The sequence below is a fragment of the Macrotis lagotis genome, chromosome X (genome assembly GCF_037893015.1).
Source record: "Macrotis lagotis isolate mMagLag1 chromosome X, bilby.v1.9.chrom.fasta, whole genome shotgun sequence".
In the NCBI taxonomy this organism is placed as follows: domain Eukaryota; kingdom Metazoa; phylum Chordata; class Mammalia; order Peramelemorphia; family Peramelidae; genus Macrotis; species Macrotis lagotis.
Genome location: NC_133666.1, coordinates 126,353,275 through 126,372,385, shown reverse-complemented (window position 1 = coordinate 126,372,385; position 19,111 = coordinate 126,353,275). Strand labels below are relative to the sequence as shown.

Here is a 19,111-nt window from a genome sequence, read left to right as displayed (position 1 = left end):
AATATTCAGAGCAGCCCTGTTTGGGTGGCAAAGAATTGGAAATCAAGTAAATGTCCTTCAATTGGGGAATGGCTGAGCAAACTGTGGTATATGTATGTCATGGAACACTATTGTTCTATTAGAAACCAGGAGAGACGGGATTTCAGAGAAACCTGGAGGGATTTGCATGAACTGATGCTGAGTGAGATGAGCAGAACCAGAAAAACACTGTACACCCTAACAGCAACATGGAAGTGATGTTCAACCTTGAAGGACTTGCTCATTCCATCAGTGCAACAATCAGGGACAATTTGGGGCTGTATGCAATGGAAAATACCATCTGTATCCAGAGAAAGAACTGTGGAGTTTGAACAAAGACCAAGGACTGTTAACTTTAATTTAGGAAAAAAAAACCTGATATCTTATTGTCTGATCTTGCTATCTCTTATGCTTTATGCTTCTTCCTTAAGGATATGTTTTCTCTCTTATCACATTCAATCTGGATCAATATACCATGGAAACAATGTAAAGACTGACAAATTGCCTTGGGGGGGGGGAAGTAAGATCAGGGGGGAAATTGTAAAACTCAAAATAAATAAAATCTTTAAAAATATTTAAAAAAAAGATAATCATCCATCTCATACTTTTTTAAGTTTAATGGTATTTCACTTTTTCCAATTATACGTAAAGATAGTTTTCAACATTCATTTTTGTTAGATTTTGAGTTCCAAATTTTTCTCCCTCCTTCCCTGTTCTCCCCCCCTTCTCCAAGGCAGCACATAATTTGATATAAATTTATACAAGTATAATCATGCTAAACATTTACATTTTATTCATATTGTGAAAGAAGAATCAGAACAAAAGGAAAAAAACCACAAGAAAGAAAAAAAAACAAATTTTGCAAAGCAAGTATGCTTTGGTCTGCATTCAGACTCTGTAATTCTTCCTCTTAATGTGGATGGTGTTTTCCATCATAAGACTTTTTTGAATTGCCTGTATTGCTGAGAAGAGATAAGTCTGTCATAGTTGATCATCATGGTTCACTTCACATAGCATCAGTTCATTTAAGTCTTTCTGGGTTTTTCTGAAATCTGCCTGCTCATGATTTCTTATGGAATATCATTCTAGTACATTCATCCACCACAATTTATTTAGCCATTCTTCAACTGATAGATATTCCCTCAATTTCCAATTCTTTGCCACAATAAAAAGAGCTGTTATAAAATTTTTTTGCATGTGGGTCCTTTTCCCTTTTTTTAATGATCACTTTGGGATACAGGATATGCAAAGGATATGCAAAGTTTTATTACCCATCAAGCATAGACCCAAAATGCACTACATTTATCATTTTTCTCTTCTGTCATATTAGCCACTATGATAAGGTGTGAGGTGGTATTTCAGAGTTGTTTTAATTTGCATTTCTCTAATCATTAGTGATTTAGAGTATTTCCTCTTTCAAGAGTTATGATTTTTTTTTTACTTTTTTGCAAGGCAATGGGGTTAAGTGGATTGCCCAAGACCACACAGCTAGGTAATTATTAAGTGTCTGAGGCTGGATTTGAACTCAGTTACTCCTGACTCCAGGGTCGGTGCTCTATCCACTGTGCTACCTAGCCACCACAAGAGTTATGATTTTCAAAGCAATCCATAATCACATGAAAAATTGCTCTAAATCACTACTTATTAGAGAAATGCAAATTAAAGCATCTCTGAGGTACCACCTCACACCCTCAAACTAGCCAATATGACCAGAAAGGACAATGATCAGTGTTGGAAAGGATGTGGGAAATCTGGGACACTGGTGGAGCTGTGAACTCATCCAACCTTTCCAGACAGCAATTTGGAATTACACCCAAAGGGCAATAAAAATTGTGTATGCTGTTTGATCCAGCAATATCACTGGGTCTATACCCTGAAGAGATCATGAAAAGCTTAAAACCATCAACTGTACAAAAATATTCATGGCAGCTGTTTGTGGTGGCAAAGAACTGGAAATTGAGTGAATGTCCATCAACTGGGGAGTGGCTGAACAAATTGTGGTATATGTACATTATGCAACACTATTGCTCTATTAGAAACCAGGAGGGATGGGAATCCAGAGAAGCCTGGAGGAATTTGCATGAACTGATGCTTAGCAAGATGAGCAAAATCAGAAGAACATTGTACACTGTAACAGCAACATGGGGTTGATGATTAATCTTAATGGACATGCTCATTCCATCAGTGTAACAATCAGGAATAATTTTGGGGTATCTGTGATGGAGAATACCATCTGTATATCCAGAGAAAGAATTGTGGAGTTTGAACAGACTAAAGGCTTTAATTTTTTTTAAAAAGTTATCATATTTTGTAATTTTGCTATCTCTTAGATTTTATTTTATTTTTCCTGAAGGATATGATTTCTCAACACATTCAATTTAGATCAATGTATAAAATGGAAATAATTTAAAGACTAACAGATTGTCTTCTGTGGGGGGGCAAGCAAGATTGGGGGAAATTGTAAAATTCAAAACTAAATTTTTTAAAACAATAGTTATGATTTTATATTGATTAATATATTTGTAATTAATTTAATAATAATAATTTAGTTTCTAGAAATCCTTTTCACAGCCAGGCTCTGGATCTAGAAAACTTAAAAAAAAAGTAGTAACTTGTTTTAATTATGACAGGTTCCCTGAACTGTGTTAAGTATTATACAATAGTTATGTACCCTCCAAAACCATTCAATAAACTTGTCATTCCCATAAGACTCTTACTTGGATGGTCTCAGTAATGTAATTGTTGTATTATCCGCTTGCCCTGGGAAGATCACTCAAGTCTAAAATCTGATTATTCTATGTTCCACCTTCCCACTTATGATCTGTATAAAATAACTAGCTCCACAACAGTAACATAAAGCTCCAAGGAATGGAGTAATACTATGATTTATAAATTTAAAAATTTACTTTCTTTATTTTATAAATTTATAAATGTATTCTTTTTATTCATAAATTTATAAATTGCTACCTGGTTACTAGCACTCTGCTTCTGATTTACTCTATCACACCCAGGTTAGAAACTGCTCAATAAAAACTCAGTTAACAGTGACTATAGATAGCTTTAATTTCTTCATCTGAAAACTTCCTGTTCATATTCTTTGATTATTTATCAATTGGGGATTGCACCTCATACTAGTAAAGCTAAAATTTCAACCTAGGCATAAAACTTTACATTTATAAAATGTATTAATTTTCATCTAATTAGACTTTGTCCCATGTTCCACTCTATTGAGATCTTTTAGAATCCTGACTGTAGGACAATGAGTTAGCTCTTCCCTTGTGTCTTCTGTAAATTTAATAAACATGCCAACTATTCCTTAGTCCAAGACATAGAGAAATATAATAAAAATCATTGAACCAAGGACAGATCCCTGGGGCATCCTACTAGAGATTTTCTGTTTCTATATTAACTTTTTTGTGTCTTTTCAATCAACTAATTCAGAATCCTCCATACTGTCTACAATTCTGGCAAGACTTTTGCCCTTTCTTAAATACATATATAGTAAGAATACTAATAAAAATAGTAACAAAGACTCCACTAATTTGTGGGGCTGCACAAATGAAATTCCTATTCAGTGTTTGCAAATTATCATTGTAAAGATAAACTATCTTTGACCTTGTCATTTAGAAAACTATAACCTAAGAAGAATGAGATTCCTTGGCCAACAATGATATCCAGGCATAGTATTTTAGGATATAAACATTTTGTCTTTTCCTTTTCTTTCATACCATATCATTGGCTAATATTATTTTCATCTTTCTAAAATCTCCCAATGCTTGCCTCACCTCTCTGGTATTTGTGAGGCTGACTTTATGAACAAAGTATAAGATTTTATTTGACTGAAACTTACATATTTACCTCTTTGATGTCAAAGGAGTTTCATTTTGTCTTTATATCCCAAGGCCTAGGACAATGTTTAAAACCCAAAATTTTATTGTTTTGATAGTCTTACTATCCTGATTTTTTAAAGTAAGCATAGTGTATTGCTTACTCTTCATTAATAAACGAAAATATAAAGGTAGAATATTGGCAGGGGTAAACTTAAAGGCTACTTCTTCTGCACTCAAAAACATCCTTCAAATTATCAGTGAAAAAGATTAGCATATTTTGATAGCTAAACCAAAGAAATAAAGTGGACCCTGAGTTTCCTCATCTGTAAAAGGAAGAGGTTGGATTAGATAACCTCTAATATCTTTTCAGGTCTAATTTCCTAGGATTTTTAAAATCTTAACAAAAAAATCGGGTGGGAGGGACTAAAATAAAAGCTCTGCTTCTACTTTTTATTGGGCCTTTTTATTAGACTTATCTTTCCTAGAAAGAACTCTGGTGGAGAAAAATGAAACAGAGTATCTGCCACAGGGCAGATGCTTAACTAGTTCAAGTTGAGTGACTGAAAAGGAGAGATGAATACCAAGAATATTCAAAGCCAATGGGAAAATGTGGAAGTCTAAATGAATAACTCTTTTTTTAGTAAGAGTCCCCTAAACAAACGTCTCTTCATAGACCACTTGCCAAACTTGAGACACACAGAAAGGATTCTTTTCTCTCATCTAGCCTTCATGGAAAATTAAGCTAAAGCTTTGGATATGAGAGAAAGAAATGTGTAATTAGATTGAAAGACAAACTGAAGCCAGATTTTTGGAGTACTTTAAATGCCAAATGGAAGAATCTGTATTAGCAAGGAACAGCTAAAGCTCCTTAGGGAGGAAAGTGACAAGGTTAGATCTGTTTTTTAAGAATTTCAAATTTGTCAACTGGTCATCTGTATAAATAACAGGAAAAAGGGAAAGAACTGAATTTAGGAAACCAATTAGAAAACCACTCAAATATTATAGGCTAGAGGTGAGAAAAGCATGATTGAGGGTAACTACAGGAAGAGATATTTTAAAGGGAAGCATCTGAGAGTTGTTGCAGATATAGGAAAAAAACTTGGCAACTGATTGAATGTAGTGGAGGTAGGGAGCAGGGAAGGGTGATAATGAATGGAAGTAAAGAGTTGTAGCTGCCTCCTAAGTTGAAAACTTGGGTGACTGAAAGAATAATGGTATCCTTGAAAGGAACAGGAAAATTTAAAGAGGAGGGTTCTGTGGTATAGGTTAGGAGAAGTGATGAGTTCAGTTTAGGACATATTGAGTTTGAATGTCTAAGGCACAAAAAGGTGATGTCTAACAGGCAGCTGGAAGGTGAGAATAAAGCTCAGAAGAATGATGGTTAGATAGCTGGATGTGATAGTCATCACAGATGATGATCTGGCAAAAGAAAACTAGAAAAATTCCTTAGATAGCTAGGAACTGAGCCAGAGGACAATGTCAGGAAAACCAAGAGATATCCAGAAGGAAAGGGAGGGTCAAACTCGTGAAATGATTCAGTTGAAATCCATCTGTTGAGAAAAGGAGCATGGTAATCAAGAGATCATAGTCACTCTCGAGAAAGCAATTTTCTTACTATTGTATATAACTGGAAAACAAAGAAAAATGTTAATATATATTAAAAAATAAAGCAAGCACTATGAAACTAAAAAAAAAGAATGCAATTTTTCTCTTGGGGTATAGGAGGGGAAAATAAGTGTAGTAGGAAGGTTAAGAAGTAAATGGCATAAGTATGGACAGCTTTTTCTAGACCTCTGTTCACAGTCTGAAAAAAAGAAAGATCACATGTGGGTCTAAAAGCAAAGCTATACATATTATGTTTCTGCAACAGTCCTTCCAATATTTGAAATCGGCTCTCGTGGTGACCCTTAATATAAAACACAAAACAAGACACTGGATTAGGGTCAGAAGAGAAGAGTTAAAACTCCAGCTCTGTTCCTTACTGCCTGTATGATCCATTAGCCACTCTTGGTTTCCTCAGCTATACAATAAGAGGTTAGACTTGATAATAACTAAGGACCCTTCTAGCTCTAAACATCATATGGTCATAAGGTGTGTGTATATATACATATATATATATATATATATATATACACACATACATATGCATATATATATGCTTATATACATATATATGTTTATATACTTATATACACATATATGCATATATATATATATAAATAAAATAAAAGATGGAATAAATGAGGCAATTTGGGAGGAGGAAAAGTCACATGACCTACTCCCGGGCCATACAAACTGCCACTTACTGGCAGAGGCCTGCACCTCCCGGGCAGCCCCGTCAAGGGCCCACTCCCCCGGGGGGGGGGGGAAGGCCTCCTCTTCCTTCCCTCCCTTCACTTGCTAGCAGCTGCCAGTCCGGGAGAGGACCGGGACGCGCCCCGGCCCCCGGGAAAGTCACTCCGCCCAAAGAAATCAATTGGTCACCTCCAAGAAGGAGGGGCCCAGGGCCTGCAGATGGAAGGCCCGACCCGGCTTCCGTAGAACCAGCTCTTCCCGCTTCGGAGGCTTCTCTTGCCGCCTCCCCCCCATCCTGTCAGAAACAGCGAGAATTAAATGGGCACGTGGGGCATCGGGATCACTTACTTTGGTCCCTCCATGAAGCTCGGGTCAGCCCGCACCGGCCGGTCTAAAGGATTTCCCGCTTCTGCAGCATTGGAGCACAGCCCCGCCTCGCGCCCGCTCATTGGTGGTTCTCCGAAGCCTTTCGCCCTCCCTTTCCCAAAAGAACTCAACACTCTCTTCTTCTGATTGGCTGCGAATTCGGTACATCGGCTGTCAGTCCAGGATCCTTGACCAATCAGAGAGCTTAAGCCAGGGGGTTTTCCGGTCCTCAGGCCGTAGCGACGGAAGGAGTCGTAGTAATTGCCATTTGTCCACCTTACTCCCTAGGCGGCCGTGTGCACTTGCACTTACCTTTCACCCCTTTCACTTCCCTGACGCGATGCCCATGTACCAGGTAAAGCCGTATCACGGGGTGAGTGGATCGCTGTGTGTAGAGCTTCCCACCTGCATGTACCGGGTCCCTAACATACACGGCAAGAACCGAGGCTCGGCCGTCTCCGTGGGCCCGGCAGGGCACGTGCAGGTAGGACTTTAGCCGGACGCCTCCTCGCCGTCTTCCGCGCGCGCACGCGCTCTGGTCCTTTCCCGGGGGGGAGGGGCGGAGGTCCTAAAGCGCCGCACGACTCCAGCCTGGGCTGCCCGGCCCTGGGACCTTCTTCTTTTCACAACTGGCGTGGAGCAGAGAGCGATCTGAAGCCGCGGAAACCAAGTAGAAGAGCAGGGCAATAGCCCGGGCCAGAGGGTTGTGATTGGTTGCTCGAGGCCTGAGCTGGGATGGGGGCTGAGAATGGAAAGGAGGGGCATATAGGAGAGGTACAGGAAGGGGCATGACAAGATCTCGGGCCACTTGGGTTACCACAAAGATGGTGGTACCCTCAGCAGTTAAAGGGAAGCTGGGAACAGAAGGAGAAGGCAAGATAAGTCCTGTTGGGGCTTTTGCACAGTGTGAGACGCAGTTGATGAGCACGGGAAAGAGAACAGACTTGACTACAGGTTTTGGTACTCATCAACAGCGAGAAGGCAGTTGATCTCGTGGGAGCTGATAGGCTCCTCGGTTGAGAGGAGAACAGATTAAAGGACTAGCCCAGAAACTTGGGGCGCTGTCACTCAAAGTTAGTGGCATGGCATAGATGAAAATCCAGCAGAGACAGACTGTCAAATCAGTAAACACATATTTAAGCAAAAAGTGCCTTGTATTAAGCACTGAGAACAAAGAATGAAATAATCCTTATAAGCAGCTTAGATTCCAATAGAGAAGTACATATAAAAATAACATGACTGTAAAATAAATGAATATTATATACATATGTTAACTACAAGGTAGTTTTGGGAGGACACAAACAGTTCAGGGCATCAGGAAAGTTCATATATTAGAATGAATGTGTATACTTGCATGTATTTATGAATAAATAAATAAAGTATTAAGTGCTTACAGTATGCTAAACCTTTGGTATACATGTAAAAAATCAAAATAGTCCCTGCCCTCAAAGAGTTCAAGTTACAATGGTAACAAATGTGAGAATCGGATGGGAAAGCTCTTGTGAACCTTAGAATACCATACTGATGCAAATGGTAATGGCTCTTCTTTAATGTCATTTACACTGAAAAATAGTAATTTCTGGTGTTGAACCATTTGATAGTGCCAGACTTTGGTGAAAGCATTCTTTTCTGAATCTTCAGTCTTTGACACCTGAAGGAGCATTTGCCAGGCTCTGCCTCTACATGAATAGCTTTCTCAGGTTTGGTTTGGAATCATTGCCATTCCCAAGGTTCTTGGTTTCAGGTCTTTTGGAATGTCTCCCCTCAGGATCCGAGGAGAAATGGTAGTCAGAGTGATGATAGTGGCTTGATCTCACATTTACTGCCTCTTGTCTCTCCTCTAGGGTGCCTAGTTACTTCATCTAGGCTGACTTGCCCACTCAGTGAGTGGCAGTTGGTGGGAATGACTGACCCTTTTTCCTCAGGAGTTCCCTCTCTGGATGATGGCTATTAGAACTGGGCTTTAAAAAGGACCAGTTTGGGGTAGTGTTGTTCCGCCATCCTCAGGGCTCTGTGCCTATCCACTTAATGAAAATTGGTCAGCAGTTGTGACAGGTGATATGATGAGGAACATAGGCACCCCGCCCCCAACAATGATTTTCCCCCTAGTAGACTGTCTAAGCTACATCTTAAAGGAAGAGAGGTACTCTGAGGTAGGGGGAGAAAAAGAAATGAATTCCAAGTAATGGAGAAGGCCATTGCAAAGGCAAGTAGATGGCATTTGAAGAAGAGAGAAGCCCATTTTGTCTGGATCTCAGAGTGTGCAAGAGCAGATGTAATGCCCAATGAGTTTAGAAAAAGAGATTAGGGCCAAGTTATGGAGGGCTTCAAAAGCTAAGCAGAGGAGTTTATATTTTATTCTAGAGGCAATGGGAAGCTTCTGGAGTTGGTTGAGCAGGTCTTAAGGAGAATTGGGCAGCAATGTGTGGAATGAACTAGAGTGGGAAGAGACTTGACTCAGATCAGTTAGGAGGCTATTGCAGAAATCACAGGAAGAAGTGCCGAGGTAACGTTGTCAAAGTAGAAATGGCAAAATTTGTCAACTGATTGGGTGTGTGAGGCAAGAGAGAGTGAGGAGTTGTTCAGGATAATGCCAAAGTTATGAACCTGAGACAATGGAAGGATAGTGCTGCCTCCTCCAGATAGGGGATTTGAGAAGATAAAAGAGTATACAGGAAGAATAGTGAGTTTGATTTTAGAAAGGAGAATCATGAAAACTCAGAAGAGTGTTCAGGAGAAGGGGGTCAGAAGTGCCAGATGCTGCTGAAGAATCAAAATGGATGAGGACTGAAGAGTGGGAAAGTAAAACAACTGTTAGATCTGGCAGTTAAGAAATCATTAGTAACCTTTGGAGAGAGTAGTTTCAATTGAATGATGAGGTCAGAAACCAAATTGCAGAGGGTTTAGAAGAAAGTGAGATCACTTTCTCAGGAGTTAAATTGAATAAAAGGAGAGGAGATATGGGACAATAGCTAGTGGGCACAGTAAGATCTAGTGAAGGTCTTCTAGGGATGGGGAGAGCATATTACAAATAAGAAACGCATTTTTAAATTATAATTTAGCCTGGAAAGTTAAGTACTAAACATTCAGCAGCAATCCACTTCATATCCATTATATAAGGCTAGCAACTAGCATATGTGTTTACTTTATGCATAAGGTCTTAGTTTTTAGAGCTTGGAAGTTATCTTACAAAATCCTCTTAATCCTCTCATTTTATAGCTATAGAACCTAAAGCACAGGGAAGTTGATTTGTCTAGTCATGGTAGTGAGCAGCTAACTCCAAATCTAATGTACTTTCATTCTCCTTAACCCAAATCTCCAAGGCATTTGTCATGATAGTGGCATTGAACTTGAAAGGAAAACCTGGTTTCGAATCCTACCTCAATTTACTGGTTGTTTGGCAAGTCACTCAGTTTCCCTTAGCCCCAGTTTATTCATCTATTAAATGAAGGTAACAGTATACTTACCTCAGAGGTGGATGTGAGGATTAAATGACAGTGTGTATGAAACACCTTGTCAGTCTTAGGGATTAAATGTAACTTATTATTATATTTCAGCACTTTGGTTTTCAGATTGACATTTCTGTATGTCTGACTAAAGAAGTAAATTCCATTTTTTTCCAGTATGCTACCCTGCCTATCTTTAGGCTAGCCTTCAAGTCAAGAAGTGGATTCTACTCTTACTTCTGGCATGTGCCATGACCTTGAATAAATTTCATAACAATTTCTTATTGTTGCAGGTTAGAGTGGCTTTTCTTGCCTGAAATCCTGAGTCTGGTTCTAAAAAAATGGTTTCTCCTGTGGCATATATCAGAGAGTTAGGGAGATATGGGAGATTAAGCCCTTATCTCAGTCCAGTCAATTATTGAAACCATGGGCAATTCATTTCACCTATGTAACTTTGAGTTAAATCCCTTCCTTTCTCTGAACCTCAGTTTCTTCATCTGTAAATTGGGAGCAATGACCTTTTTCTGTTCCTAAACCTACAAAAATCTGCCTTATTTGGAGAGAAAACCTTCAAAATGAGAGCATTAAAGGCTAGTACAGAAGAACACACTAAATATGGAGTTAAAGATTTAAGTTCAAATGATTCAAATCCTGCTGGGCTACTTATACATATAGTTGTATAACCTAAGAAGACTACTCTGGGCTGTGGAAAAGCTCTAAAATGAGAAAATGAGTTCTGGATTCTCATCTAGCATTGAAATCTATGAAACACATTTTGAAAAAGTGTTGATGACACATATATATATATATGTATATATATATATATATGTATGTATGTATATACATATACATATATATATATAGACAAGTATCGTTATCTCTAATTTGAAGAAACAAGTAATTGCTTAGAATTTAGAAGATTTGTTTAGAAATCTAAACAAATTGTTTAGAAAATTTAGAAGATTCTTGTGAGGCATGTATACTTTGAGAACTTTTACAGGGTTAACTGAAGGGCAAAGAAGTTAATGAGTAGTAACAAGTAACTTTGGACATGGATTTGTTTATTTTACATGGCTCAAATTAAAGGCAATCTGACATTTGTGATCACATTATTAGATATCTTCTAAAAAAATTTTTTTGTATTGTTTTTACAAGGCAATGAGGTTAAGGTACTTGCCCAAGGTCACAGAGCATCTGAGACCACATTTGAACTCAGGTCGTCCTGATTCCAGGGCTGGTGCTCTATCCATTGCGCTGCCTAGCTGCCCCCCCCAATTTTTTTTCTTTTAATTTTGAAAGGCCCTAATTGGTTCTCTGAACTTGGGCAGAGCCAAAAAATACATCACTCAAAAAATGGTTTTTGCATGTTTTCCAATGCCCCTTTCAGGAATATAATAATAATTCACATTTATATATCACAGGTTGCAAAGCACTTTCTTTACAATAGTCCTATGAGATAAATATTATCTCAGTTTTATAGAGAACAAACTATGAGGCTCAGAGACATTATTTGATTTTCCCAAGGTCACATAAATATATAGTGGTAGAGCAAAATCTCACAATTTCAGAGGACCTCTAGTCAACCTAAACTATGTTGTATTAGAAAGAATTCTTGATCTATAATCAGAGGACCTGGGTTTGCCTACTGTTTCTGCCGCTGTGGCAGAGGACTAGTCATAGTCATTTCAACTGAACTTGTTTCCTCTTCTATACATTGAAAAAATTGGACTAGATGATCTTGCAGGACCCTTCCAGCTCTAAATCTACAATCCTGAATAAAATTCCTTCTACAACAGTGGAAATCTCTTTACTATAGCTATTTTTTTTAGTCATCTCTTTATTTGAAAACCTTCACTGAAAGGAAACTTCAGAATGCCAGTTCTGGTTTTGGATAGCTCTAATTATTAGGCAGTCTTCTACCAAGTCAAATGTACCTCTGCAACAGGTTCCAGTGCTTCTTGTCTTACCTACTTGGAACTAAAATTGGACAGATCTGATCCCTCTTCCCCATGACAGCCTTTCAAAAGGTACTTAAAAGATGCAAACCAAAGTTATCTTACTCCTGGTTCAGTGTTCTTCCTACTACACCTCAAAAGAAGGTCAGGGAAGGGGGGGGGGGGAGCTATGACAAGAAATAGATGCTGGCTGATTAACAGTACCATGATTAGATAGTACTATCATTTCTCATATCACAAATTATGCACTTCTATTTTCAGACAGTGCTTTAACATATTACTGTATTTCACGGTTGACTTATTACAGTATTCACCCCTACTGAAGTTATTCATTTTTCATCCTGCACTATTGATCACAAGATAAATTACTAAGGTCAGGACATTATTGTTATTAGAAAAAACATAAAGCCCATATTCTAACAGTGCAGAAACGAAAAACTATCATCAAATAAGAAGCTCAGCAGTGAAGCCCTCTGAAACCCAACCACTTAATCACTTTCTCTTCTCATGGGAAGGTTGAAGAGACATCTTTGGGCCTTTGCATTTGTCTGACATGTTTTAGCAGCATTGTGATATTGAGCGCAGAGATAGAATAGAGAAATGGGATAACTTTCCAAGTCAGTCCTTTTACCATCTGCTTTTTTAAAATTTGAATTGGATTCTTTGAACAGCAACCATTAATATTCAAATATAAATGAAAAGACATTCCAATACCAACATTTTTGAATTTTCATAATTTTTTTTTATTGTAAGTAGCTTAATTATTGGACACCAAAGTGATTTTTCATACTTTTCTACAATCAGAGCATGCAGAGTATTTTTGTAGAAATGTTCTGGAAGACAATTTATTCTATGTTATCTGTTTCCATTGCTATATTAAGCTGCATGGAATAGTTTAATAGTTAAAGAAAATAAACATAATTATCAGTACATTATACTAATAGTGCTTATGTGCAGATGACAGTAGCATGTGCTATTAAAAATATATGATTGCTTTCCTTTAATAGTCTCCCTTTTTACTCATGTATTAAAATAAGCATAGAAAATAGGATCAATGTATCTTAAATTGTATGGGGAAGATAGCATTTCTTCATTGGCTTACTTTGGTATTAACAAAAGACTGCTATGAGATGAAAGAAAATGAAATTTTAAAAAATGAAAGCATTGTTAATTTTGGTTGATTTAGGAAGAGGCTGACCCATCTCTTCAGGCTCTTGAGTCTCGCCAGGAAGAGATCTTAAAACGGTTGTATGAATTGAAAGCTGCTGTTGATGGGCTCTCCAAGATGATACAAACACCAGATGCAGACTTTGATGTGACAAACATGATCCAAGCTAATGAATGCACTACTTTAACTACAAGCACAGTAGACTTAGATTCAATGCTTGGGAAGGTAAGTTCATATTTAAAGTTGAAACATACTAGCATAATTTGGGTCAGATTTTTACTGAGAATTCTATGAATGGTCCTAACTACTTAAGTTATCTAAAATGAAATTTGTTAAGTTATGGGCTAGGACAAGCAGTGGCTCAACTTGCTTCAGACAACCAACTCGAATCCCAAGATCCAAATACAACATTTTTAACCACAGACACTTTTAAAATGCTATTGGAACTTGAATTACTGGGGTTGCAGGCACCAGACTTGCCTAAGTTGAATCCTCATTAAAGGATTTAAAATATTCATTCCAATTACAGGACCTCAAAAAAGTCTTCTACTGTTATTTATTGTCACTTCCTATCCAAGTTTAGAGTGGGTAATTTGCCAGCCTGTTGCCTTTCTTGGATGTTGCAGGCTTCCTATTAAGCCCAAATATCCATTGCCTATGGTCAACATGGTAGGAATGACAAGTACCATCACAAGTTGATAGGGCATTCTTTCAAATGGGTCATTGCTACCATTGGCCCAAGGTTATCTTAGAGTCACCAAAGTACCTGGGTGATTTTGGGGAAACCAGCCCCTAGTTGAAGGGAAGCTGCTAGGTTGATTTTGGTCTGATAAATGCACATGTCCCCAGGGATGGTGGTACACAACCTACAAGGGAAAGAGACTTAGGTCAGCTTATCAGCATATATTAGCTCTAGAATTACCACATTTATCCAAGTAGGAAGGAGCTAGGGACCAAAGGAACCATAACTGATTTAATAAGCCATTCATAGTTTCACTGTACCAGCTGTGTATACTTAAGACATGCCTGGCTTAATCTTTCTGAGACAAGCATATGCAGCTGGCAGAATCAACCAGGGAGAAAAGAGAAAAGAAAGGAACTACAGGGCCACTGAAAACCACCTTTTGATTTTCCTACTTTTCTTCTATTCCCTCTTCCCAAATTTGAAAGTGAAAGAAAAATGCCTTCTGTATAATAAGAAAATTAGCTATCAGTATGTTATTTTAGGATAGTGTATTCCTTTAACTTAACAAATCTAATAAGCCTGGTTTCTTTTTCCCCTGGCAGGGGGAATGAAGGCTAGAGCTAAGGAAATGGATTATATGCAGTATACTGAAAAATGAGAGCCAGCAAGAGAAGATTCACTCTTCCAAAACTAACAATCTGGGCAGAGCAAATAATTCTACCTATGATCTTAATGGAGCCCTCATTATATTCTAACAGGATATAGTAATTGTTTATAATGATCAAGTCATCAAGAAAGTGTTAAGTTGTATTCATTTTATTTCTTAAGACAGGAAACAAGAATATGACATCTTACATTTCTGTCAAAAATGATTAAAAAATAAGCTTTATTACTTAAGGAAATAAGCTTCAGTTAAGTTCATTCTCCAGAAATGTGAGGTAATTTAATGAAGAGGTAATTTAATTAACCTCTTTAAGGTTAAATTAAATTTCAGAGCCCTGTGAAATTAAGAAGCCTGCATGGAGGAGTGAGATTGAGAACTGATCCTCAAGTACTTCCTCTGATAAGAGAATAGTGTGACAAAACTTTTAAACTTCAAAGCCCCAGGCAATTCATTAACATGAAGCTGAAGAGTGTTCATTCACATGTGCTTTGGAAGGAATTTCCCCACTTGAAGTTCCTTTCACCAATGAAACAGTCAAAACATTTACATTGTAAAACTGAATTTCTTAAGACAAGAATACATTTAATAAGGAATAGAGTAATTCTTAGAGATTGATAAATAAGAGAGAGAATTGCTTTCATGGTTTTTTCTAGATTAAGATTTTAAAGTACTATAGCTAGTGTTGTTCCCGGTTGTTTTTTTTTCTATGCAGGACTACGGAGCTTTGAAAGATATTGTGATCAATGCAAACCCAACTCTGCCTCCACTCTCCTTGTTGGTGCTACACAGCTTCCTTTGTGAACACTACAAGATATTATCAACTGTTCATATGCATTCATCTGTAAAGAATGTTCCTGAAAATCTTTTGAAGTGTTTTGGAGAACAGTCTAAGAAACAGTCACGTCATGAGTATCAATTGGGTTTTACTTTGATTTGGAAGGATGGTAGGTAAAGAGGATTGGAGCTAAACTTATGGAATAATTACAAAGAAATATGCATCATGTTATAGACAAAATTATGTTAAGGTTTATTGTTTTCTGGAAAAATTAAAATTAATGATCCCTGTTAACAGCCTATTTAAAAGAAAATTTTGTTTCCATAAATATTTACCAACGTATCAGTATTCTAAAAGCATCAAATTGCTTTTTAACATGCTATGTACCTAGATCTCATGTAATTGTTTTCCTTTTTAGTCATAAGACAAAATATATCTTTTTGTTAATCTTTCACATCTTTGGAATGTGCTAAAATTCTTCTTTGGTTCTTAAGGGCATTAAGTTCCTATACTTTCCTACTTCAGAAATACACAATTTATCTTTATTTCTGATCCTTTGTGATTGAGTATATTGGCTAAGCTCTTGGTTAAAAAGAAACTGATCAGGGAATATAATTTTGGGAAATTCCTTTCAGTCATAAGTAAACATAACATTTCTATTAGAGATTTTATAAATTTGATGGTAATCAATTTATAATTCATTACAAATGTTAATGTTGATAATAATATTCTTCAGACTTAATTAATATCCTCACTTAAAAGGAAGTTATTTTTATTTACTACTAATACTATGTTTTCTTTTTCTTTTCAGTGCCAAAACCCCAGATGAAGTTCAGTATTCAAACAATGTGTCCTATCGAAGGTGAAGGGAACATTGCTCGATTTTTGTTCTCACTGTTTGGCCAGACACATAATGCCATTAATCTGACACTTATAGATAGTTGGATAGATATGGCACTTTTTCAGTTGAAAGAAGGCAGCAGTAAAGAAAAAGCAGCAGTTTTGCGCTCTATGAACTCTGCTCTTGGCAGAAGTCCCTGGCTGGTGGGAAATGAACTCACTGCAGCAGACATTGTAGCTTGGTGTGCACTTCAGCAATCAGGTAGCTCTAATTCCGTTCCAACCAATGTTCAGAAATGGATGAAATCATGTGAAAACTTGGCCTCTTTTAACATTGCCCTGAAACTTCTAAAGTAAATTCTTAGAATGCATCTTAAAAGTGGCATGACTAAAAACTGGTATGGTCTCATACCTGTTGGTACATTTATCTTATACTAAAATTGATGTCTTACAGCCAAATGTCAAACACCAATAAAATTATCATAAAACTTGTGGCTCCTATGTTATATAAATTTTCTAACTGCTTGTTAATATACCAAGTTAATGTTAGCAAATTAAGCAAAAGAAACTGTAGGTGAAAAACATTGATGGTTTTAAAACTTGATTTTAATATTACTCTCTACATACAGATTAAGAAAGTTAAAACTTGTACAGGAAACAAGAATGGCCCCAACCACATATAAATTTGTAAAACTTATTCATATTCTAATAGATTCAACAAAATTAACAAATGCTTTTTAAAAATTATTGTACCCATTCTTACACAGCGATCAGGGTCAGACTGGAGAGCCCTCACTTTCTTTCATGTCTTCCTTTATATCTTTTTCCAGAGAAAGTAGTCTAATAGTTTCTTTGAGCTTTTCGATTTCTTTTTCTTGTTCAACTACTTTCTTCTGTAGGACATAATTAACCTGAAAGGAAAAAAAAAATAAATCTCCACATTGATAACTTATCTCCCTATTTCTTCCATTCTGTCTTTTCTAGTAAACCTCAAATAAGGTTAAAATGATAGAAGGCTGGAGATATAAGCATGGGGTGGTTTTGTCTCATAGGAAGTCATAAAAATCCCCACAAGTCCTTTATCAGAAAAACGTGACTACATTTTCATTTGGATATAAAGTTTTCTTGAGAATATAATGAATCAAGAAAAACAATAAGCAATTTTCCATTAATCATCTGTGATCTGGCTAAAGTGGTGAATTTAATAGCTGAATTTAATAATCTTCCTTTACAGGATATGAAAATGAATATTTGTTGAACTAAGCAGACAGAATACATTTGGCTTAATTAGTTATATACTTGTTTTAAAGCTTTACGAATGTAAATTTCTTAATAAATACTTATTTCCCCTTTTAACGACTCAAATCCTAGGTTAATTACCCTAGTTAGTTACCCTCAGGTACTGGAAAAGACAGTTACTCTAATTTTATTTTATTTTCAGATCATTCCCTCCCGTTTTCCCCTACTCTTCCCTCAACCTTCTGTTGAGGAAACAAAAAAAAAATAAAAACTCTTGTTCTAAGCATGTACTGAGAATAGAATTTGGAAACTATAATAAAATATATCTCAAAAGGAAAAGAATGAAAATAATTCATTCTGTCTGAATTCTCCCAAAAGACCTTGGACTCAGCCCTTACCTGATAACTTTATGCCCAATCAATAGAGAACAGACTCCACTGAGAAAAGAATTTCCATATACCAAATTGCGTTTTCATAGACATACTTAAAAAGAGGCATACTTTCTTAATCTGAACTTGTTTGTGTCTAAGAAGCATTATAAATAGTAATCTATAATGACCAAATACTGTCTTTGTTAAGCATTACATCTTAAACCTAACAAGTTGAACACAATAACATACATTTCCAGGATTTTGAAAAAGTTCACTTTCCAGTAACTGTCGAGCAGAAGGTCGCTGTGAAGAATTACTCCTCGTTAATTGCTTTATGTACTTGGCTTGTATTGGACATCTCTGGCTAAGCGATTCTGGGATCTGACCATTTCTTAAGCCCGTTAAAACGTCTGCTCTTTCCATTTCTGTTCCAAAAGGCTGAAAGAGCTCTAGAAGAATCACACCCAAACTATACATGTCTGACTAGAAAAACAAAAAAGCATAAAAATTACTTATTGGAAAGTTAAAATAAGAATTACATTTTAAAATTTCAGTTAACTTTATATCTAGAATACAAATAATGTTACCATTCTGATTAGAAAACTAGGTTTACATTTCCTTAGAACAAAGGGAATGGATGGCAGGACTGGGATATCCCAATAGACAAGGAGACAAATGGCAAGTCCTTACTAAAAATTGGTCAGGACCACTTAGCTTGTCTATACAACTTAATAATCATTTCATCTTTTCTTTCTGTACTGATTATACAAAAGAGCACACCCAAAATAAATATGAAAGTTTTCCTAGATTCATTATTATGGGAAGAAAAGGAAGAAATAGGTTCTACTAGCCCCCCCCCCCAAAAAAATTCATATGTTGTCCATCACCACTAAGAATTTTTTCCTCCAAAGTAAAGACTGATGGAATGCTATCTGTGGGGTGTGGGGAGGGAAGCAAGATTGGGGGAAAACTGTAAAACTCAAATAATATCTTTAATAAAAATTTTTAAAAAAAGGGAAAAAAAAAGAATTTTTTCCTCACCCAATGTAAATTTAGATCTGACACATCACGCAGGAAAAAGTGACCAAAAAAAGTTCTTAAAAGTCCTAGCCAAGCTTATTTCATTTGAAGATGGACTTTCCTTCATCACACTCTAGTAGAATGTAAACAACATGAGGGCAGTGACCTCTCACAACTAGGGCACTTCTTCATATGCAGTAGGCACTTAAGTCTTTGTTGAACTGATATTCTCTAAGAAGCCCTGGTTGGTTTTTTTTTAAGATAAGAGCTTATTAAGACTTAAATCATAATCAGTATCAAAGAAATTCCATTCTCTTAAATAGTTAAACAGTATCAAGTAACAACTTATCACATTTGTGAAAGAATGGTCTCCCAGAAAGAACAGCTGCCTGAGGTGAAGACTATTTTATAGTGACATCTTTTTTTTTTTTTTTTTTTA

The 19,111-nt window shown here is 36.6% G+C and overlaps 3 protein-coding genes across 6 annotated transcripts in view; 1 reads left to right on the top strand and 2 right to left on the bottom strand.

Moving 5' to 3' along the window:
• The window catches only part of PMS2 (PMS1 homolog 2, mismatch repair system component), a 62,401-nt gene extending 55,386 nt beyond the window's left edge, over positions 1–7,015 (bottom strand). For 2 of the 3 annotated variants that reach the window (XR_012472751.1, XM_074208170.1), the window contains exon 1: positions 6,492–7,014. Coding sequence is in view for 2 of the 3 variants with exons in the window: in XM_074208170.1 (XP_074064271.1) it covers positions 6,492–6,592 (101 nt within the window). In the remaining variant the exon portion in view is untranslated. Of the gene's footprint in view, positions 1–6,491 lie in introns of all 3 variants that reach the window. The other variant, XM_074208169.1, reaches the window with a different exon arrangement.
• On the top strand, positions 6,669–18,592 carry AIMP2 (aminoacyl tRNA synthetase complex interacting multifunctional protein 2). The gene is made up of 4 exons (XM_074208179.1): positions 6,669–6,993; positions 13,097–13,303; positions 15,140–15,371; positions 16,014–18,592. Exons 1-4 carry the CDS (start codon positions 6,850–6,852, stop codon positions 16,397–16,399), a joined length of 969 nt encoding a protein of 322 aa, XP_074064280.1. The 5' UTR covers positions 6,669–6,849; the 3' UTR covers positions 16,400–18,592.
• EIF2AK1 (eukaryotic translation initiation factor 2 alpha kinase 1) overlaps positions 12,630–19,111 on the bottom strand; it is a 39,747-nt gene continuing 33,265 nt past the window's right edge. The window contains exons 14-16 of one of the 2 annotated variants that reach the window (XM_074208173.1): positions 17,902–18,135; positions 16,796–16,953; positions 12,630–13,944 (exon numbers count right to left, since the gene is read on the bottom strand). In XM_074208173.1, the coding sequence (XP_074064274.1) occupies positions 16,819–16,953; positions 17,902–18,135 (369 nt within the window). In that variant the 3' untranslated portion in view covers positions 12,630–13,944; positions 16,796–16,818. The remainder of the gene's footprint in view (positions 13,945–16,795; positions 16,954–17,901; positions 18,136–19,111) is intronic. The other variant, XM_074208172.1, reaches the window with a different exon arrangement.